At 62.5% G+C, this 22113-nt stretch overlaps 1 protein-coding gene across 19 annotated transcripts in view; it reads right to left on the reverse strand.

Moving 5' to 3' along the window:
* FOXP4 (forkhead box P4) overlaps window positions 1–22113 on the reverse strand; it is a 59271-nt gene continuing 37158 nt past the window's right edge. For 8 of the 19 annotated variants that reach the window (XM_040535587.1, XM_040535599.1, XM_040535586.1 and 5 more), the window contains 14 exons: window positions 20758–20880; window positions 18830–18916; window positions 13012–13162; window positions 12520–12724; window positions 12225–12329; window positions 9853–9940; window positions 7717–7800; window positions 6930–7131; window positions 6741–6817; window positions 6439–6540; window positions 2347–2468; window positions 2157–2223; window positions 1750–1916; window positions 1–1494 (listed from right to left, as the gene is read on the reverse strand). In XM_040535587.1, coding sequence (XP_040391521.1) covers window positions 1347–1494; window positions 1750–1916; window positions 2157–2223; window positions 2347–2468; window positions 6439–6540; window positions 6741–6817; window positions 6930–7131; window positions 7717–7800; window positions 9853–9940; window positions 12225–12329; window positions 12520–12724; window positions 13012–13162; window positions 18830–18916; window positions 20758–20880 — 1728 coding nt within the window. In that variant the 3' untranslated portion in view covers window positions 1–1346. The remainder of the gene's footprint in view (window positions 1495–1749; window positions 1917–2156; window positions 2224–2346; window positions 2469–6438; window positions 6541–6740; window positions 6818–6929; window positions 7132–7716; window positions 7801–9852; window positions 9941–12224; window positions 12330–12519; window positions 12725–13011; window positions 13163–18829; window positions 18917–20757; window positions 20881–22113) is intronic. The other 11 variants (XM_040535604.1, XM_040535590.1, XM_040535592.1 and 8 more) reach the window with 3 other exon arrangements.

A 22113-nucleotide genomic window follows, 5' to 3' on the forward strand; every position in this document is an offset into this window, starting at 1 on the left:
TTTGGTTGTGTCGTTGTCGTTATTATTAACATTTCTTTTTGGCATCAACACCATCTGGTCACCTGAACTACGGCCCTTCTGGCTCTGGACATCTTTTGGTATCTTCCCACCGGGACGCAGACGCTCGACACGCACAAAAGGAGAACGGAAAGGGGCGAAATGAAGGAACGGGGAGAGCCCGGGCTCCTGCGGGCACAGCGCTGAGCACCCATCTCACCCACGGTGCGCATCGCCCCAGGACCCATGGGGCACCAGGACCCACGGGGCACCCGGACCGAGCTCCAGCTGGGGCTTCCCAGCTGGATTCTGCACGCCAGCCTCCTCCGTGGGGGTCCTGCAGGACCACAGCCCCCCCCGGAGAACCCGGCACGGCTTCCGAGGAGGCACCGGGCGCAAGGAGGGTGCGGGAGCCATTCCCTGAAGCCGAACTCGCTCTTGAGACCATCTCAGCCTTTCGCAGCGTGGTTTGGGCTGGGCGAGCCGCCCGCTGCACCCAGCACCGAGGAGGAGCCGGAGTTTTGTCCTTGCTGCCCGGCCGGGGACAGTCGTCGCCATCAGGATGCCACCAGCCCCCGGTGCTGCTGGGGACCGGAGGGCTCGGGTAGGACGGCACGCAGGGGTTGGTGGCCTGGCGGTGGTGACCACGGGGTGACACGAGCCAGGTGGCACACGCAGGGTCCCACCGACGCTGCTCCTCGGCCTTCCCAATGCAAGGCGCAGGACGGCGGCGTAAAGCTGCGGCAGGGGGCTCGGCCCCGTTTCTGCGGATTCTTCCCCCAAAGCTGGCTGGAGGGGGAGGGTCCACGGGTCCTCCTAGTGCAAAACCCGCCGGGGAAGGAGGCTCGAGAGCGGGCTCCGGCCTCCTTGGGGTGCTTGATGGCAGAGGGTGGCACACGGGGTGCGCAGGGGACGTCCTGGAGCTGCGTCATGTCAGCCCCCGCCACGCGCCACGGGGCCAGGGGATGGAGGAGCCTTCCTCGGACCGCGGGGAGGGAAGGAGGGACAATTTCGGACAGAAACAACCTACCATCCTCGTTCGCCAGTTACTAACCAAGGGAGGAAGGGAGACAAAGTTCACCTCTGGGGTCTTTGTTTCTCGTTTTCGCTGCACGTCCCCCGCGCCGGGGACCTGTCAGCCGCCGGGGCAGCGGGGAGTGGGAGGGACGCGCCGGCAGCGACAGCTTGCCCCGAGGAAACCCTTTTGGAAACCCTTTTGCTTTGTGGAAGTGCCTTGAAGAAACGGGTCGGCGCCGGAGGTCACCTTGGGGAGGTGGGAGCCGTGGCTTTGTGTCTCCAGGAGGGACAGGGTGGGACGCGCTCGCCCCTCGGGCGGGAGGAAGGGGTCCTTAGGACAAGTCTTCCACCGGCAGCTCCTCCTCCAGGTCCCTGTCGTCGGCGATCGTCACATTCTGGTTGGTGGTGGCCAGGAGCGAGACGGGCCTGCTGTCGTCCTCGGCCTCGGCTGGTTCTTCCTTCACGTGCACTGGGTGGCTGCTGGGAGGGAGGAGAGCGGGGGCTGAAAGCCTTCAGCCTCGGGGACAGGCTCCTGCTGGCCACAGCCTCTCGGTCCCCCACCATCAGGGACCCCGTGCTGCCCCTTGCCGGGGGGGACACAAACCACAGGAGGCAACGAGCAGCTCCCAAACCCCCCAACCCCGCGCCACCACCACGCTTCAACCCCAAACCCTTCATCCCCTGGCACCCAGCGGGGACATGAGTGTCCCTCGTCCCCCCAGCGCCCCGGCGGACCTGTACTGCTGCGGGGACAGGCGCGGGCTGTTGCTGCCGTTGCTGTTGACCTGCTCCACCGTGCTGCTCACGTCGTCGTGGCCCACGTGCAGCATCCCGCTGGCGGAGCTGGTGTTGATCATGGTGGGGCTGTTCAGCAGAGGGAAGCTGCTCTCCGCCAGCGCAGCCTGCAACAGAAAGCGGCTCGAGGAGCGGCCCGGGCAAGGGGCAAACGGGGGCAAAGGGGTAAATCGCCCGAAATGGGATTGCTATGGAGCGGCAGAGGCTTAGTGCTCCGGTATTTCTGCCAGGATGGGACCAGGGTAACAGTTTTTTTTGCAACCGAGATGGGCAAATGGGGTGCAATTGCTAGTGGGGCACAGCTGGCTGCGTGCTCCCGGGGATGGGACGAGGCAGAGCATCCTCACCTGGTAACTTGCATTAAGTGCTCCGTACCCGAGTCCTGAAATCATGTTTTTGACTAAAGTCGGACTCCTGCAAAAGACAGAAAGCGGACCGATGCCCGTCTGAGCGCTCCTGGCCCCGAGACGTGCCGGCTCGGCAGCAGAGGGGGGCACGAGCTCTGCCCCGCCGGGGGGGACCCACAACCACACCCACCCCGTCATCTTTGGTGGCCTTCGCTTTTGGTACTCGTGCTCGTCGACGGTCCAGACGGCTCCCTTGACGTTCTCCACGCGCACGAAGCACTTGTGCAGGCTCAGGTTGTGGCGGACGGCGTTCTGCGGGTGCAGGAGGTGTCAGAGCTCGCAGCACGGCCTGTGCCCCGCCGCCCACACCCCGCCACCTCCTCCTCTTCCTCCCCCAGCCCCTGCGGGTGCCACCACGGCCACCTGCAACTTGGCGACAGCCAAATGCTCTGCAAAGCCACCTGGGGCTGCTGCCAACACTTTCTCGTCCTGTGAGCACCCAGAGGGTTTTAGGAGTCGAGGTCCTGAGCCAAACACGAGCCACGGCCCCGTTTTGTTAGCCCTGACCAGACGCCGGGCACCGAGGAAGATGGGACAAGGGACAAGGACAAGGGACACGTCATGGCAGCAAGGACCCCGGGGCACGGCCACCATCTCTGCTGCAGCTCGCTTGGAGATGCTGAGCGAAGCCGGTTGATCTTCTCCTTTCTTTTCTTTTCCCCCCACCCTCCCTTTTTTTTTTTTTTGGTCCTTTCCCGCCCTTTCTTCTTTACGTCGACCATCTTTACATTTCTAAATGTAAAATAAAGAGACGCACACGTAGGCAGACAGCGCAGCCCCGAGAGATACCAGCTCCCTTTTCCCCTTCCAACTCCCTGCCATTTGCTACTGCCCCTATTTCATTACCAATTTTAATTTGCCTCTAATTAAATCCTGTGTATTTTTCCGACTCACTTGCTAATCCATGAGGGAGGCAGGAGGCTGGAGTGGAATCTCTCCGAGCTATAATTACAAAGGGCCTAATCACGCCGGGGCTCTGCCTTTGAATAAATTTCCTTGCATTAAGGTTCTCAGATTCTCTGCCTTGCAAATGAGAATGACCCCAATTTCAGGAAGTTGGCCTCGGAGGGTTTTTTTTTTTTTCTTTCTTTCTTTTTTTTTTTTTATTTCGAGTCCTGATTCGTGATGAGAGACTAATTCGTTACGCTAAAACATTAACAGCAATTTAAAAGGTCGGACGGGGGCTGTATAAACAAAGGAGCCGGCCAACACAACAAGGCGAGAGGAGCCACCAGGACCGAACCCCCCCGTGCTGGGATGTGGTCGAGTTCCCGGAAACTCACCCGATTGCACTGTCCCCCCTTTTTCTTTCTCATTTAAGGACAAAAACAAAGCTCGGCTCCTTCCCTAGTCCTCCATCCTTCTGTCCACTGACTCTGTGTCCCCCGTGGTCGCGGTGGCCACCGGTGGCCCCGGCCGTGCCACCGTGCTGCGGCCAGCAGCCAGCCCGGCCCCCCGGGGGATGCTCGGTGTGGGGCAGAGCCAGGTCCCCCGGTCCCATCCTGCTGCCACCGCTGCTCTCCCCGGGTTCAGGCCGTGCCCTGCATCGGGGCAGCTCTCCTCCTCAAGCTGCCGTCACCCCGAGACAAACGGATGGAGCTGGAAATCCCAAAGGGAACCCCAAAAAAAACGCTTTCGGGCCGGAGCCGAGGTGAGGACTCAGCACCCAGCCCCCCCACCTGCAGCCGTGTCCCGTCCCTGTGCCCCCACCCTGCCGCAGACCCCCAGATCCCAGCGCCGGGGCCAGGATCTGGCCGCTGCCCTTCAACCCCCATCCCGGGGCGAGCAAACACAGGACTTCCTCCCCCCGCTGGGGCCGGATCCTGCCCCACGGTCCCCTTCCTCCTTCCTGTGCACGCAGGGGGCTCCCCGTCCAAACAAAGCTGATTAAAGGCAGCGCCGATGTCCCCTCCTCTGTCCCCCGCCCCCGGAAACCCCAGCGCCACCGAGGCATCGTCGGGTCCCAGTCTGCAAGGGCAGAGGTGGAGACGAAATCACTGCTGGCACCCGGGGGGTTGAGAAATTACACCCTCCCTGTCTGTCCCCTGCAGCAGTGGTGGCCCCCAGACCACAGCAGCAGCCCCCCCGTGGCCCAGGGGACACCGCAGGTGGCACCGGCAGGCAGCGGATGTCACCAAAGTGCCACCGAAGCTCAGGACACCCCGGGCAGGTGACACGGGGGGAGGGGGGTGTGGGGGTGCTCCTGCCTGGTTTTCCCGTGGCTTTTGTATTTTCTCAGGGTGTTTGTTTAGCGCCAGGCTCGGCTGCTCTGTTTGCTTCTCATCTTTGCCTTCTCTAATGATGTTTGCTTTATGCCCCCGGCCCCGTTCCCCCAGCCCCGCAGCGCTGGGCATCCCCCCAGGACCCCCCCCACTGTAGGGACGGGGTCCCCCCCCCCATACCCTGCCTCATCCCGGGGGGCAGCGAAGGTAGGAGACGAGGGAGGAGCCGAAATGGGGATTTTCTGGGGAGAGGAAATATGTTTTTTCCTGCGCATCCCCCTCCTTCAAAAGGAACCTGGCCTTGGGCACAGAAAGTTGCGAGGGGAATCGGCCAGCCCCGGGCCTTTCTGAATCCCCTGCCGTCCCTTCTGGTGGCGGAACAGGAAAAAACAAAGCAAAAAGGGAAACACACGGGATGGGGGCAGCCCCTCTCGGAGACCAGCTCGGCCCTTGCGGTCTGGGTAACGCAGGGTGCCGCGAAGAAATAAAAAAACCCTAAACTTATTCCTTTTACTTATTAAAAGGGAAGGAAAAAGGCGTCCTCAGCCAGCGTTATTTCACGGCAGAGATGGGGAAACCGAGGCACGAAGCAAGGACAGGGCTGCACCAGAGGGACCCGTGGGTCCCTGCTCTGCCCCACGGCCAGACACTGTCCTGGGGGCAACGGGACATATCCTACCGGCCCCACACACTGTCCCCAGCCCTTCCCGTCCTGTCCCCAAACCGGGGGCGGCTGCAGGGACTCGGGGGGGGTTGCAGGACCCCGTGCACGGCAGGGACACGGTGCAGCTCCTGCAGCTCGGCTCGGCTTGCAGTGCTGCCTGCGCGCCGTGAGGGGGACTCCAGGCTGCCACGGGGCTCGGCGAGGACCGGCAGCGGCCGCCGAGGTGCTCGGGGTGAGCTGGGCGAGCCGGCGGCCTTTGGAGCCAAAACGCTCCTTTTTCACCCCAACTTTGCCGCCGAGACCCACGCTCCTGCTCCCGTCAGCTCTGCTCTTCAGGAGCAACGCACGGGGACCCTGGGCTCCAGAATGCCCAATTCCTCCTCCTCAACTCCATTTGCTCTACTTTTTTTTTTTAATTATCTAAGTTTTAGTCGCTTTGCTTCGTGTTACCCTGAGCAGTGCCGCAGGAGACAATAAATAAATCTCCCTGGTCGGGGCAATAACTCCTCTTCTCCCAATAACCCCTTTCATCTGCAACACGTTTTTTTCACTTTTCTCCAATTCGGTGATTTCTAAATAACCAGCAAGCTGCACGATCCACGTGCACCAACCCAGAGTGGTTGCACCACGCCTCAGTGCCCAAACCGCCCCCAGCACCCTGCCCCGGGATGCTGAGGGGTGCCCGCACCCTCCAGCGCCCCGTGGGTCCTTCAAGAGGGGCAATGGGGCCAAGGGGCCCCTCCGGCTCCCTCCCTGCTCCATACGGCCCCAAAAACCGGGACGGGGCAGCTGAAGCTTCAGGGGGGAAAGGCACCCGCTGGGGTCCTGCTGCCGGTCCCATCCCACCCACCCCTCGCTCAGCACCACGGATGAGCACCCGCGTCCCTGTCCCCGAGCCCCGGCCGCTGCCTTTCGCCAGCTGCCGTTTCCTGCGCGACGCCAGCCCCCGGGTTATCATTAACCTTATTTGCTATTTCGAGTGCCTCGCTCTTCTCTCTCTACCCTTCTCCTGGCGCTGAGACGTGCTGGCTCTGCTCCCTCCCAGCTCCTTAACCTGCAAAAAGCCGCTGCTTCCTACAGCGCGGCCCTTCGCGGGCTGGGACGGATCCCACCACACGGACCAAGCCTCCCCGGAGTCCGGGGATGGATTTCGGGGTGCAAAAACGCTTGAATTTCTCCGTAAAATAATTTTCTACATGATTTCAGAGCTGTGCAACGAACCAGTCCTTGAGCACAGGGTTGTCCCTGCAGAAACGGGTACAGCAGGCAGCGCGGGGGACCCGGCCACCCCGCGCAGGGATGTGTGAGCCCTGTGCCCGAGCGGGGCTGCGCTCACCTTCCAGGTGGCCGTGTTCCTCCTGAAGTAGGCGAACATCCGCGTGAACCAGTTGTAGATTTCATTCAACGTTAGCTGCCTGTCGGGGGTCTCCAGGATGGCCTGGGGAACCGCAGAGGGGAGATGAGAGCATCACTCGCACAGCCCGAGCGTGCCAAGGGGCAGGAATTGGGGTTCGGGGGGGGTTCCCTGGGGACAGCTCTCGGCTCCCCCCGTACCAAGAAGGCAGGGAGAGGGCAGCTTGCCCACGGCAAGGTTTTAGGACCAGGAGCTGAACCAACACGGCGCAGGGAAGCACTCACCTGCCGGATGAGCGAGGCGTACGTGAAGGGCGGCCGGACGTCGGCGTTTTTGTAAAACTCGTGATTCTGTGCAAGCTCTGCGGGGGGAGGACAACAAGGGGACACGGGAAGGGTGAAGGGCCCCGCTATCGGACCCGGGGGCTGCCCCGGGGAGGGTGCTGGTCCCCGCGGCCCCGTCACGATGCTCACCTGAGGATATCGGGGTGCAGAACTTCTCCGAGTTCCTCCTGCGGATGGGCCCCACGTTGTGTAAAGTGGAAGAGCTGATGACGGAGGGGCCCTGCCGCAGCGGGGTGATGGGCGCCGTGGCGGAGGTGGGGGGATGAGGTAAACCGTCGGGGAACGTGTCCGAAGTGCTCTTGGAGAGGGTGGCACTCGAGACCAGGTTCAGCTGCGGGAGGGGAGAGCGGCTGGGCACCGGCACGGGGCAGGCAGGGGTGGGCTGCGGGAGCCCCCCCGTGTGCCAGGAGCGGGCTCACAACGCAGAGCAGGGTGGCTTGGTGGGGGTGTGACACAACTGAGGGATGGGGACGGAGCTGTGGGATGGGGATGCAACCACGGGATGGGGACACGGCCACGGGATGGGGATGAAGCCATGGGACAGGGATGCAGCCGTAGGATGGAGACACAGCTGTGGGATGGGGATGAAACCACGGGATGGGGACACAGCTGTGGGACAGGGATGCAGCCGTGGGATGGGGATGCAACCACGGGATGGGGACACGGCCACGGGATGGGGATGAAGCCATGGGACAGGGATGCAGCCGTAGGATGGAGACACAGCTGTGGGATGGGGATGAAGCCACGGGATTTGGATGCAATCATGGTTTGGGGACACAGCCGTGGGATGGGGACACAGATGCGGGATGGGGACACAGCCACAGGACAGGGACACAATGCGACCTCAGACGAAGGGGCAGCCGTGGGGGGAGATATAGGGGGGGACACGGGCACAGGGAGGGGAACGCAGGCTTACAGGTTGGCTGAAAGGCTTTGGCTCTGAAGGTCTCATGTGAAGGTGAGCCATCATTGCTTGGAGGCGCTCGCTCTCCTTTGCCAGCTGAGGGAGGCAAGCAGCAGAGGGAGGTGGTTAGGCGGTGCCGGGAGGGGCCCTGGGGGTGCCCCCCTAGCCTGCCCAAGCCCCCAAGCCCTGCTTTGGGCAGGCAGCATCCTCCAGTGTCCCTGCACATGGCTGTGAGCCACCAGAGCCCCCCCTGCCACCTCCTGCCTGATGCTGAGCCCCCCTCCAAGCCCCCAGCGGGGAGCTCCTGTGCCGTGGGGGTGTGTGTGTGGGGGGGCCGCTGCTGCTCCAACTCCGCGTGTGCAGCCGGATGAAAAATCTGTTGTGAAACGGAGCCATTGCAGTGTGATCCGTCAGCACATCCCCGTCCTGTCTGTCTGTCTGTCCCTCCCTGTCCTCCCCAGGTGCTCTCGTCCCTGCCATCCCTCGTGCCAGCTGGGGGGGCAGGACAGGTGCCCCCTCCGTTCCCTTGGGTCCCTGCAGCCTCCTGTTGAGCACCCTGCGTGCCCACCCATCCATCCATCCCCCCGTCCATCCGTCCATCCATCCATCCATCCACCCGGACGGGCGACATCGCTTTAATTGTGTGTGTCCCCCCCCCGCCTGTTTACTCTCCCCACGGCGCGGGGAAGGCTGAAATATTCGCCGTGGCACCAGGAGGGATTTTGAGCTTGGCCGAGCCGATGGGACCTGACACCCGCTCCCTTCCCGTCACCTCCCCTTCCCGCTGCGCCCCCTCAAACCCGCACCCCCCTGCACCCCCCCAGCCAAGGCATCGTGGCCGGGCGAGGAAGGGGTTAAAGGCAGGAGCCGGAGCAGAGTTTGCTGCAAGTTTGGAGCAGCTCTGATGCCTTCGCGCTGTCGCAGTGCTCATTAGAGCTGACAGCTCGCCCCTCGTGATGCAGACGCCCTCCGCCGACACAGCGGGAGCTCCGCGCTGAAAACTTTATAATTGGTAGCTCTGGTGGCAGGTTCTCCTCTCTCTCCTCTGCGCAGCTTTCTGCGAGCCCTTCAGGTATTTTTTTTTTTTTCCCTCCCCTCTTTAAGCCCCAGTAATTGCTTTCAACCTCGTGCTTCAGCGAGTGCTGGGGAAGAGGATGCGAGCGCACGGCACCGCGCAGGCGGCTCTGCAGCCCCCCTGGCAAGGGGGAGGAGGGGGCTGGGGGCTTTGCTGCGTGTCCCCCCCAAGCTTCACAGCCCACGTCGTGCCCACTCTGATGGGCACAAACTGCTCCGAGCCCTGTGGCTGCCCTCAAATACAGGAGCCCAGACAGGGCAGGGGCAGCCAGGAGAGAAGCAAGAACACCGGTCCATGTGTGTGCCCCCCCCTTTTAATCCCCCCACGCCAGCGGGGGCTTCGTGAGCCACCCGAGGCAGGGACAACGTGCAGAGCCCTGTCCAGCCCTCCAGCATCTTTCACAGCTTCCAAGCCTCACGATGAAAAACCTCTGAAACCTCAGTTTCCTCCCATTCTGTCTCCTCCCATCTCTATTAAGTGAATTACGCACGGCACTTTGGGGAGCCGGAGGTGGTGGGGGAAGCGCTATTTCAAGAACTGCTTTTTCCAGAAATAGCACCCCAAAGTCAGGCTCCAAAGACCACGCTCAGGCACCTCAGCAAGCGGCCTGATTTCCAGCAGCCCCCTGGCTCTGGCAGGGAGGCAGGCACAGGGCTGGGGGCACGGGCGCTCATCCTGCAGCATGCACCAGCACCACAAACAAGGAGGACGTGGCTTATAGGACTTCGGCATCTCCCTGTACCCCCGGAAGGAATCTGGGGTGCTTTGGGCAGGAGGGCTGGCTCGTCCCTTCCTCCACCACCAATATAATCGTGCAGGGATGCTGGTATTGAGGGGGGAGCAGTTTGAAGGGCTCCGTGCCTTGATGCCCACCAAGACCATCATGGGACCAGCCAGGGCAATGTCCCTGTTTGGGAAGGATGCTTAAAATGAGCCCTGTGACACCAGGGCTGGCTGCTTGCCTTGCTAGAGGGCCCTGACCTGGCTGCTCCCCTCCTGCAGAGAGCAGCCAAGACCTGGCACACAGAGATTGCCTTTAAAGACCCGGCCCTGGAGGCTCCGGCAGCACCCACCTGGATTTCCAGCTGCTGTACCACTTGCATCTGAACTCGACACTGGGCTGTGCTTCGGTCATCGAGTGCGTGTTCTGTGTTGAGGTGTCTGGGGAGGAGAACACAGGGGTTTTACGCCTGCGCGGGCCACAAATGTGCCTTCCCCCCACATCACGCTGCGGCCGCACCTGGGATCAGCCCCGACCTGCAAACCGCCCCGCAGCAACGCCCGGGGATGCCTTCCCCTTCCCCGCACACCCACGAGCTACTGCCCGTGCTGGGGATGGCCTAAAAACTGACAAGCAGGAGGGAAACTGAGGCACGGAGGCACCCCAGCGTGCCTCCTCCCCACCTCCTTATTTTGGGGCTGCTGCGGGCACAGCTCGCCTTCGAGAGGAGGTTCAGAGGTGAGCAATGCCCACGGCAGCCCCGCCGACCTGGGGCCAGCACCCGAGGTCTTTGGGAGCTTGAAACTCCTCGAGAAGCCCTGCTGCTGGCAGGAGGCAGCCAGCAGCACCCACGGGACCTGAGGAGCAGGTTTCCAGCACAAAGGCAGCATTATGGAGACTTGTTTACGCCCTCGAAGGAAAGCCCCGAAGGCAGGAGGTGACATTTCCAGGTTGCTCCTCATCCTACCACTTCAGTGCCTTATGTTTACCGTGCAATTCGTGTTTATTAAACGCGGGGATGTTTGGTCTTTGTCACCCCTTCCTTCTCCTGGTAGCAGCCGGAGGCAGCCGGGCCCCTCCTGATGCTCTCCACTCCCAAGCAAGACCAAGACCAAGACAATTTTGCCGTGACATCCCCTGGAAAAGGTGCCCAAAGAGCATCGCCCCTCGTTTTGGATGTGGAAGACAGCAGCGGGAGGCTCACCGGGCTGTTTGCAAGAGGCTTCCAGCCCCAACTTGCAGAAACAAGTTAGGTAACCGGGCCCAGCTGCCAAGCCCGCGGTGCTCCGCAGCGCTCGCTCCTGCCTTCCTACACTGCAGGCCCGAGGCACGGCCATTTGTCCAAGCAGAAAACCACCCCCAGAGCCTTGGATGTGCAGGAACGGAGACATCTCCAATGGATATCCACAGGTTTTAATAAATCAGAGCTCCAAGGACGTGCTCTCTTTCCCCGAGCTGCCAATCCGCCGTGCCGTGGAGGCCACCCAGCGCCAGGTCCCTTGGCTCAAGGCGAGCTCCTCGCTGCGGCCGTGCTGAGCCTTTGGAGCTGGAGCTTTCTGCCTGCCTGTCCCACACCCAGACACACGCTCGCATTCGCAGAGAGGGGGCAGAAACACCTCACGAGTGCTTCCAGGGCAGGCTGCCTGCGGGGAAGTTTGTCCTCCAGCCTCGGCTCGGCGCACAAGCACCGGCTGCGTTTCGGGGGGCAGGAAGCTTTGCAGGCAGGGTGCAGGCACCCTCAGGCCCCCAGGGGCACGGCAGGGCTCTGCTGGCACCGCCACCCAGCCCTGGACACCCCCGGCAGCCCCACCGCCGGTCTCCAAATTTCCAAACCGGAGGTTACTCATCTGCCCCGCACAAACATGCCCCGAGAGCCACGGCGCTGCCTTATCGAGGTTTACCCGGTGAGTCAGAGGAAGGAGCCCACGTGAACCTGGCTCACAAACTCACTCCACAGCCACCAGGCAACGCCGAGCTGCCCCTGGCCTCCTTCACACCTCCTTCAGCCTCCCCCTGCTGCCTTCACACCTCCTCCTCCTCCTCTTCCTCCTTAGAGGGCTCTGCCCTGGCTCTGTCCCTGGGAACAAGGAGGCTGCCGCGGTCCGAGCTGCCTCTGCCGTGCCCGAGACCCAAAAACCCAAAACGTTTTTCCCAAAAACCCAAAACGTGGCCGAGGCAGAGCCTGGGGCCTGCCCTGTGCCTCTCGCCTCGGCAGCACGTGGAGCAGACAGCGGAGAGGAGGGGGGAAAGCAGCGGGCCCGTCACTTCCTTCTGATGTCTTTGCTAAAAATCCCAGCTACAAAGAGATCTAATTGCAAATGAACTAATTAAGTAAACCTCTGACGAAGCGTGAAAACAATTTGTTTGACCCTGACGCTGGCAGAGGGCTCTTCGACAGCCGAGTTAATCAGTCAGCGGCGGAGCCCACGAGCGGTGTCAGCGGCTGCCGCGCTGCCATCTGCTTCCTCCCTTCCTCTTCCTCCCCATGCTCTGCGCCCCAGGAGGGAGCCGCCAGCCCCCCTCGCCTCCTGCTGGGGTCTTTTCTCCTCCAGCATCGAGGCCTGGCATGTTCTCCCCTTTTTACACGGGTTTTTCTCCCTTTTGGACATGCAGGCCTGGGGGTCCGCACCTATTTTTAGGGCCTCCCCCCGTGCTGGGGTGCCTGGGGACGACCCTGTGAGCTTGACTGTCCCTTTCTCACCCCCAAAAAATGGCAGCACTTACTTGACAAACTGTCCCAAGTCCTCACAGAGGGTTTCGCAGCCGGGCCACTTGCACTCTCCGTGGCCGTAGAGCGGGTGAGAGCCGGGGGTCTCTTCATGGGAAGAGCTGCAAAAAAAGAGGGAAGAGCCCCAAAAGAGGGAAGAGCCCCGTCAGGAGGGGAAGCTGGGGGGGCTCAGGGATTTCCATGCATGGGGCCAGCCCTCGAGACCTTCCCCAGGCACCGTGAGGCCCTGCAGCCTCCCCGGGGATGGCTCTGGGGGGGGGGAAAGCCTGAGGGGCCGGAGCTTGGCTCTACCTGTCCCTTCTCGGCGTGTGCATGGTGCTCTGCCCATTGGGCAGAGGGTGGTGGGAAATGGGAGGCGAGACCTTGGCGGCCGAAAACGAGGTAGAGTTGGAGGTGTTGGTGGTGAGGTCGAGCCCCTCTTGTTTAATGCTGTCCTCGACGGGCTGGGCGGCCGTGACCTCCTTCCAGAGCTGCTGGAGGTCCGAGGGGCACACGGCTTGGGGAGGAGAACAGGAGAAAACAGGGCCATCAGCGGCAGGGGACAGAGGATGGGAGCACCCACGTGCTGGGCTCGCTCAGGACCCGATGGGACCCCCCCAGCCCCGCCGAGGAGCCGTCACCACCCTCAAACCCCAAACTTTTGGGTTAGGAGAAGCAACAAAGCCAGCACCGCTCCTCGGCACCGCTCCCGGCCTTGCTGCTGCAACCACCCCTCGCCGCTTTTTGGGGGAAAAGCTGCAGCCGTGGGGGCGTCCCCCGGTGCCCCCCAGCCCCGTGCCTTACCTTGGGGAAGGGTCTGCAGGGGCACGGTGCCCTGGCCGGGCGGGAGGCTCACCAGCCCCTGGCGCTGCAGGTTTAACAGGTGCTGCTGCTGGAGCTGCTGCATCTGCAGGAGCTGCTGCTGGAACGCCAGCTGCTTATTCCCTAACGGCTGCTGGGAGACAAAAGGGAGGAAAAGAAAACCCCGTTAGGGCCGGCACTGCAGGGGGGGCCTGGCGGGGAGCAAGGGGCACGGCTGCACGGGCTGCCTGTGCCGGCGGTGTGCGCCGCGGCCGCGCGCCTCCATCATCCTGCCCGCGCTCAGCTCGCGGCCAAGGCAGGCAGAGGCTTTGATCTATCGGAAGAGGAGGGGAAGAAAAGGAAAAGGGAAAAAAAAAAAAAAAAGGGCATTGAAAAGAGAGGGAGTGAGCGGAGCTGGGTGTTTGCTCAGCGCGCCGAGACCCGGCTCCGCTCGCGAGATGCACGGTGCCCGCACACCGGGGCTCGGCCACAGGGCATCGCTGAACGAGAGGGGGGCTCCAGCTCCCAAAATGCATCCTAACGCTACCCGGATGTACAACGCCCTTCTTCAAGCACGGAAACAATCCCTATTTACCCAAAATGATTATTACGAGCCCCTGTTTGGGGGAGGGAGGCACAAAACAGGCGCCGCAGGGGAGCAGGCCCCCAGCGCTCCCGGCCCATGGGCGCCAGCCCCACTGTCCCCACACATGGGGGGCACGGCCCCGAGCATCCCGGGGGGGCTCTCCCACCCTCCCGGGGGGAGCCAGCCGTGCTCTGCCCGGCATAACCAGCCCTAAACTTGTTAGGCAGGACGGGTCTCTGGGGAGGCACCGAGAAATCCATGAGAATTAACTGAAGGGGAGAGAATTCAATTAGGGATGGGGAAAGGCAGCTGCTAATCCGAGACGGCCACGAGAGGGGAGCTGCCCCGGGCTTGGCCGGCCTCATTAGCGGGGCAGGCGGCTCGGTAACCCCTTGAACCCCTCTGTTTGCTCAGACGTTGTTTGCAGGTTGCGAGGAGCCGGGCTGGCAGCAGCGCGCTGACCTCCCCCAGCTCCAGCCCTGCCCTGCATCTCCATGGGAGCCCGGGAGGGGCGAGCAGGATGGGGCCCTGCTCGGAAATCAAAGCCCCCGTGCCAACGTGCTGCCCTTATCCCCATTCACGCAGCTCTCCCCAGCCAGATGTCATTTTTTCCGGCTCCTGGCTGGGTCTGAGCGTCGTGGGATTCAGGCCCTGAGTCCCCTGCCCGGTGCATGGGGGTCCCGTGGCACCCCCAGCCTGTTCCCGCTGGGTGCAATGATCCCTGAGCCCAGCCACCAGGCACAGCCCTGGTCCCCGCACCCTACAGACACTGCTGATGCTCGGCCTCAGCTCTGAAATGGAGCAAGGACAGGCTCCAGGCACTGCCCTGCAAATCTCCTGTGGGTCATGATGTCAGGCACTACTGCGAGTCCTCAGTGGGGCACAGAGCGTTGAAATCTGGTTTCTGAGCCTCCAAGGGATGCCCCAACCTCCCTGCCCTGCAGCCACCCCCAAGAAGCCATTTCCAGGACCAGCTCCTCTCCGTTCTCCCCCCAGCCGTGCACCTCTGAAGATGGAGGCACACAGATCCAAGCCAGTTCTGCTCAGAGAAAAGAAAACCCTGCAAAAGCCCGAGTGATGAGGAGCCGGGAGGATGCCCGGAGACCGTGGCCCTGTAGGGCCACAAGTGATATGGGGAAGGAAGCAGGGCCAGAGCTGCGTGTCCCAGGACGGACACACACACGTGTGTCCCCAGGACGGACACACACACATGTGCCCCAGCAAGCCCTGCCCTCGCTGCAAACCGGAGCCGGAGCTCTTCCTCCTCTCATCCCACTCTGCCACCACCCTCCCCAGCGGCCCTGGGCAAGCCCGGGCTCCCCGAACACTGCCTCATTCACAGCACTTCCCGGCTGAAAGCAAGGGGAAATCGGGATGGATGAAGTCATTAGGACCCCCGGGGCACACTGCCTGCCCGTGGGGCTCCCTGACGCGGTGTCCGCAAGCTGTGGCGGCTGCTGGTGGAGCCACAGCACCCCGGGGCCGTGGGGGGACCCACGTGTGGTTCTGCGCCTTTGCACGGCTTTAAATCCAGGTGTGCATCCTTGCAGCTCTGCAAGACCATGAGCACAAGGACCGGAGTGGGAATATGAGCCCGGGAGCTCAGCAGGGAGCTCCGGGGGTGGGAAAATTGGGGTTCACCCACATTAGAGCCCACTGCTCTCTGCGGGAGCTGCTCTGCCAGTCCCCAAGGAGGATCTGTGACACGGTGGGGACAAAAAAATGATGGGCTCAAACCCGCCGAGCATGCTGGGGATGGAGGGGACCCGTCCAAGGCACCCGACAGCAAGGGGTCCCTGAGGACCGTGGGTGCTTCAGCCACGTGGGGGTGCAGGAGCAGACCCTGTTCACCTGCCCGAAGGGCTACAGGGCAAGCCCTGGCATCAAGGCTTGCAGTTTGACCACGAGTAAAGCCCCGAGCCTGGCTGTGTTATAACAGCTTGAGCCTGAGGGCCAAATCCTGCCCAAACAGCCACCGCCACGCACGGGAGCATCCTAGATCCTGGCTCAAAAACTGGACAAAAAGCCAAGCAGCGAGGTCACAGGTTTGCTCTGGAGAAGGCAGAGCCTGAATTCCACCCCGCAAGCCCGGTTTCCCTGACGGATGCTGAGCCTGACACTGCTGGCTCCTCTCCCCCAGCCCTCCTGGGGGGGCCCCCCAGCAGCTGGGGGTCAGGGTGCAGGGCAGGGAGAAGCGGCGAGCCGTGGAGCTTAGCGGATAAAAACCCCAAAACACACAGAAAGCAGTTACCCATCCTCATTAGGATGGCTCCTCCTTAGGGCCTTTGGCCCCAAAGTGTCCCCCCCTGATGCCAGCGACCCCCCCAGCGTGGGGTGGGCGCTCCGGGCCTGTTTTTTTTTCCCCGTGCTCCGTTTACATTAGATGCAGCTGAGTGGGTGCAGCTACCGGGGCAAGAGGCGCCGTCACTTTGATTTATGAGCACATCAAGAGGACTTTCGGCGTGACACTGGGGACTGACAGGAGCAGTTCATTAAGCTGACGCCGAGGTCAGGCGGCAGGCAGCCCCCCGCCGCCCCCCTCCCCGGCCCCGCCGGACTCGGGGGGCGCTGCTGGAGCTGGGGTGGAGAGGGGCAGCCCCCTCCCCTGGGAGCACGCAGGGACCCCGCGCAGCTGGCAGCAGCGGGGAGAGGTGGGTGCCTGCACCCGGTTCTGCTGGAAGCAAGCTGGGCTTGGGGAGAAAAAAGGGAAAAGCGGGAGGGCAGCTGCTCGGCAGCCCTCTGCCATGAGGTTAAGGGACAGCACGGAGCCGTCCCAGCGCTACGATGCAGCTCCTCGCCCCCCCCGGCACCCGGGATGCTGCCGGGGCTGCGCCTTCACCCTTACGAAGCGATGTGGTAAAAGGCTATGGGGTGGCTGGGACGTGCCACAGCTGTGCCCCGTCCTGGTGGGACGCACAGATCGGTCCCCCTGATGTCCCAGCCTGTTGCCCTGCTCGCCCCGAGCGTCCCTGGTGTGGCACAGCTCCCACCACACGCACACACCGAGCACCCCCCTGCAACCCCCCAGCCAGGATGCTGCCGACAGGCGCTTCCCGACACGCTTCCATCCTCTGCTCTCCTGCTTTTCCTGCTCCCCCCTTTCCCCGCGGGGGCTCCTGCCGGGGAGATCTGAGCTGCTGCTCCGCCAGAGGCTGCCACCGGCTCCCGGCGCGCGGCACAACGCCGTGCCCACCTGCTGCTCCCCCCGCAGCGCTCCGAGCCGAGCCGCCGGCTTCCAGTCACACCGAGGCGAGCCCTCGAAATCAGAAGAGAGAAAGCAGAGCGCGCCTGGTTTACAAACCTCGCGGCGGCCTGTAATTAAATACCGCCGTGGATTTCCATGAAGGAGCTGATGCCGGCCAAGAGCGGCTCTGCGGCGGCATCCCAGACACGCCAGCGATCCCCTGCGCCGTCGGGGGAAGCGACGGCATCGCCGCTCCCAGCAGGCGCGCGCTGCTGCCAGATGCAGGCTTTATTAATAGCAGCCGGGCGAACCCGCAAGGGGGAAGCTGACCCCGCTTTACGGGGCTCGCCGCAGCCCCCCCGGGGCCGATCCGCCTGCCCAGAGCCAGGGAGAGCTCCCTGCTTGGGGCCAGGGCTGCTTTCCGCACTGCACTCTCCTCTCGCGAGCAATTTGGAGCTGTCTGGAGGATGCTTTGCCTCTTTGCCTGGGTTTCTGGGGAGGGGAGATGCCATGGCAGGCACCCTGGGGACCCCTAGCTGTTTGTCCAGGGTGCGGGGAGCCGAACGCGCACCCCTTCAGCAGCACCCCGTCGTGCCCCTTCTACCCCCCAGCCCACTCCGACACTTTCTCAGCAGATAAATTTCTTGCTTCCTCTGTACCGTTTCATCCAAACACGTGCTTTTCAAACCGGGAGCCCGCTCAGCGAGCCCTTTGGAGGAGCTTAATTACCTCCTAGCCAGTTGCTGCAATCTAACATCGCCCCGGCCAAGAGGGAAGTCCTTGAGGAAGCCCAGATTTATGCCTCCCCCGTTCCTGGAGCGCAAGCAGCTCCTCCAGCTCCTGGAGATGGCTCCGATAAAGCCTGACCCCGCACACACTGCGTAAATATGGCAACAGCCCGCAATGAAAGCCCGGGTCAAAGCCTATTGAAGGCTCGAGTGGGCGCCAGCACGACCCTGAGGCGCTCGAGCTCCCCGCTCGCCCCATGCCGACGCGTGCGCTCCGCTCTCGAGCCCTTCTGCAGCTGCCCAAAGGCAAGCTGCAGCCTGAAGTCGTGCGCGGGGTTCGGCGCTTTCTTCCTCAAAGCCAACTGGGATTTTCTTTTTTTTAATGCAATTCGCTTAAATCGGGGAGGTTTTCCAGGAGATGAGGTTGCAACACACAGCCCCAGCACCATCACACGCCGATGCTGAGCTAGAGACAGGGGCTGAGCAGCTCGGGTCCACGTCCCCCTGCACCAGGGGGCAAGGAAGGAGCCGAGGGATGGCCCCACAGTGATGCTGGAGGCACAGCACCACGTGCACTGATCGGGGAGGAGAGGGGTGAAAATATCTGGGGGTTTGGGAAGGGAAAAAAAAAGAGAGGTGATGTCTGACTGCTGCTGGTCAGGGCTGACCCCAAACCGCCGTGCTAGCGCATCCCCAAAAGTGGGCCCAGGGGAAGAGTGCTCTGAGTGTGTTACTACGGGAAGGGACGGTAAACCCTGTTGTGGGAATGGAATTATTATATTGATTGATGTGATCCCAGTAGCATAAACGCTCCCATATCCTCAAATTCCCTCCCCAGCCAAGGGCCCAGCACGGCACAGCGCTGCCGACCGCTCGCTGCGCGCTGCCGCCAGCCCCCGCCTGAGCCTCTCCCTCCAGAAAACCTCTCTGCTGGAAACGCTGCGATTTCACACAGTGCCTTGGCTTCGTCAGAACCGCCTTTCCTGGCACGAAAAGCCTTGTTTTGGGTTCCTACCTGACCAGCCCTGCCTGCCTACCTGCCAGGGTGCTGTCGCGCTGGTTAAATCAGGACTGCGCCGCCCGACCCAAGCCGTGCCGAGAGCCCGCTCTGCCCTCACCCCGCAAGGAGCATTTGGGGGGCCCTCCTGTGTCCCGGGGGGACGATACCGTGCCCCACGTCCCCTTGGACATCCCCTGTCGGCTCCCAGCTGGCTGCCAGGATCCACACACGCCTCGTTGTTTTGCTGCTGGTCCCCCTTTTATTCGCAGCCAGATCTGATGGCAGCCGGAGGCTGGGCCCAGCACCCATCTGCGTGAGCTCACCTCTTTGGGCTGCTGCTTTCCAGCTTGCTGTTGTGTCAATAGCTGCAGGTGAAGCTGCTCCTGTTGCTTCTTGTAGTATTCCTGCAACTGGGAGGGAGAGAGGGAGGAGAGAGAGCGGGACGGATCAGCAGCAGGAACACCGGCTCAGCTTCCCATGCCCGGTGCCACCCCATTCCCGGTGCCACCCCATTCCTGGCGTCACCCCATTCCCACCAGCTCCCGGGGCTTTGCTTCAAGCCCTGTGCTAGGAGCTACACCACCTCCCATCAGCTCCTGGCTTTGAGTTCAGAGGAAAAGCACCTCTCCGAGGCCATCCCAAAACCTGGGAGCCCACTCCAAGAGCCTCCCAAGCGCTTCAGATCCCCACAGCAAATAAAATCCCCCAAAGAGCAGCAATCCCCAACCTGCCGTGCGTTTTACCCTGCCTGGTGCCACCGGTTTGGGAGCCTCCACCTTGTCCGTCACCCACTGAGAGGGTCCCAAGCCCGAGCTGAAATGAGGAACGTGCACCCCGGGGATTTTCCAGCTGCTCTGGGGTGGTTTATCTGACAGGGCAGAGACGAGGAGGCGAGCAGCTCCTTTGCAGCAATTTTTTTTAGGGAGAGATGCCCCAAACACCCCATAGAAAGTGCTGCAGAACTGGGGGAGCTCCCGGTGGGCACTTCCCCTGCTTTGCCTGGTGCACCCCCCCCAAGCAGCAGCACAGACGTTGCCCCATCCCCTCTGCAGGCTCTGCGGGCACTGGGGGGACCTTGGGGCACCCGGCCCTGGCTCGCACAGCGCAGACACCCCACGTCCTGGCAGCACCCCATCTTCTGAGCCGGGAAAACAGGACCACATCCCACAACAAGCCAGCAGGGAGGGTCCCAGTCCCCATTATCACGGGGGATGCTCTTGCCCCGGCCCCAAAATAAACTCCTGCTGATGGATTTGCTGCGCGCAGGAGGGGCCGGAGGCACGGGGAGGTCAGCGCAGGCGGGCGGCCCTCGCCCCGCGCAGGGGCGACGGCGGCGGCTCAGGAATGCCCCTTTGGATGCCGGGAAGCCTTTATCAGCTTGGGGCTGACAGCGCTGACAGCAGCAACTTTGCTTTTTCTGTCGGCGAACAGGTTTGGAAAGGCTCGGTGTTTACCCGAAAGCCAATCAAAGCCGGGGCTCTGCAACATGGTCGAGCGAGGCTGCGGGAACATTGGGTCAGGGGTGAGAGGTGTGATGTTTGGTTTTCTGCTGGTGGAGAATGCGAGCTATTCCGGCCTGGGTTGTTTAATTTGCAGTCAAACGTGTTTCTTTATCCGGCTCCAAAGAGGCTCGGAGAAGGACCCACCCAGGGTAGTGTTTACCCTTTGTTCTTTCCCTGGGGCCAACCTTGAGTCCTTATCAGCCTGTTTGGAGTAAACAGGTACTGGAGGCAGGAGGAAGGGTGTGGAGGATGCTTGTGGGATTTCTCCTTCCCTCTCTCCCGCCAGCGGGAGGTGTTTACCCAAGCAGCCCTGCTTTGTTTCGGAGGTTGGGGTTGTTTTTTTTTTTTCCTGGCCTCCCTTTGCTTCCCTCCCCGCTCCTTTGACGCAGGGCGCTGGGGAACGCCGTGAGAGGCAAACCCAGGTCTGGATCCTGACCCGCGGGGAGTTCTCCAGCATCCACCCCAACTCCCAGCCCTCCCCAGGAACCGGCCAGCCCCAAACTGGCCCCTTTGTGTGCTCTGAAATCCCGAATTTCATCCGGCTGTGCACCATCAGCATGCACATCTCCTTCAACCCTTGGTGCTGGACACCCTGGGGATCCCCAAGGAAACACAGAGGGAACACGGGAGCTCCGGGAGGAAGGGGCCCGGACCCTCTGCCTGTGCCGGCTGAGCTCCAGCACTCAAGGGGAAGAGAAATGTTTTGGGAGGACCCGGGCGATGCCCAGCCGGGGTGGGAGCAGCGTTACCTGCTGCAGCATTATCGCCTGCTGCTGCTGCAGGAGGGCCTGGAGCTGGGGCGGGGAGAGGATCTGCTGCATCTGCTGCGGGGTGATCATCTGCGGGGACATCATGGCCACGGACACGGGGACCTGCGGAGAGGAGAGATGCGTCACCTCCTGGGGAGCTCGGGGTGGCATCACCCTGCCGGGCTCCCCATTCCAGCTCTGAAAGCCTTCCCCAAACGCCTCCCGTCCCCAAACCCTCTGCCACCTGATTGACCCGCTCCCACCATGCCTTCCCCATCCAGGCACGCCAAGGCCACCACAGGGGATGCGATGAGGAGGTGATGATGGCACGGAGATGCTTGCTTTACCGCCACAGGAATCGGGCATTGAGAGCACCCAGTGGCACATGAGTTCCCAACCCCAACCCCAGCCCCTTCCCCTCCTGTGAGGGCACAAAAAGCCCTCGAGAGCTGGGACCGGGCTCCTTCCCTTGGGGTCTTGGGAGGAGAACCTCCGTGGGAAGCAGGGCAGGTCACCGCTCACCCAAATAGCTTTGCAAAGCAGAGGAAGAGGTGACCAGGTTCTCCGCAGGCACATCAAAGCTTTTACCTCCAGCTGACACCAGTAACTCACCTCATTACCGTGCCAAGCATAGAGAGGGCTCAGAAAACCTGCCAGCCCCTGCCTTTTGGTTAGCCTAACGCGGGCGCACGCCCCCGCGACGACGCGGGGAAGGTGTCGGTGATGGATCCCAGGCCGGCCGCGAGCAGGTCCTGCCCAGGTGGGGCAACGCCGCCTTCCTCAGCGCAGCCGCACGGCCTCCCTTACGCAGCCCCCGTGATCCCGGCGGCCAGAAACCACCCCCGATCCCTTTCCTCAGGCTGTAGGAAGGGTTATGGCCCTGTTGTCAGCGCGTAATGCTCCCTGGATGCTGCTTCTTGTAGGAAAGCAGCCTGGCTCCCCCGTGCAAACCAAGCGCAAGGCGTCTCATCCCTCCGCTCGAGGGTCCCAACACGTCGGGCACCAAGAGACAGAGAAATAAAGCCACCAGCTCCAGCTCAGCCAGCAAAGCCCAAAGCAGAGCCCAGGACCCTGCAGCCCCAGGGCTCCCGAGCGATGCCCAAAGTCCCCTGCTCCCGACCTGCCTCCCCCCTGCAGCACCCCGTGGCAGGCGCCCGGCCACACCACAGCGCGCTGACCTTCAAGGGAGATTGCAGCGGCTTATCTGTTTACTCAGGCATTTTGCTGGAGGGAGGCGAGCGGGCCGAGGCCCATTTGTCACCGGCGAGCCCCCCCAGCCGCTGCCGTGCCCGAGTTATTTATTAATTGCTGCCTGTTCACACCCAGGGCTGCTGCTGGGGCGCCCTCGGCGAAACC

The sequence above is a fragment of the Cygnus olor genome, chromosome 24 (genome assembly GCF_009769625.2).
Source record: "Cygnus olor isolate bCygOlo1 chromosome 24, bCygOlo1.pri.v2, whole genome shotgun sequence".
NCBI classification, from domain to species: domain Eukaryota; kingdom Metazoa; phylum Chordata; class Aves; order Anseriformes; family Anatidae; genus Cygnus; species Cygnus olor.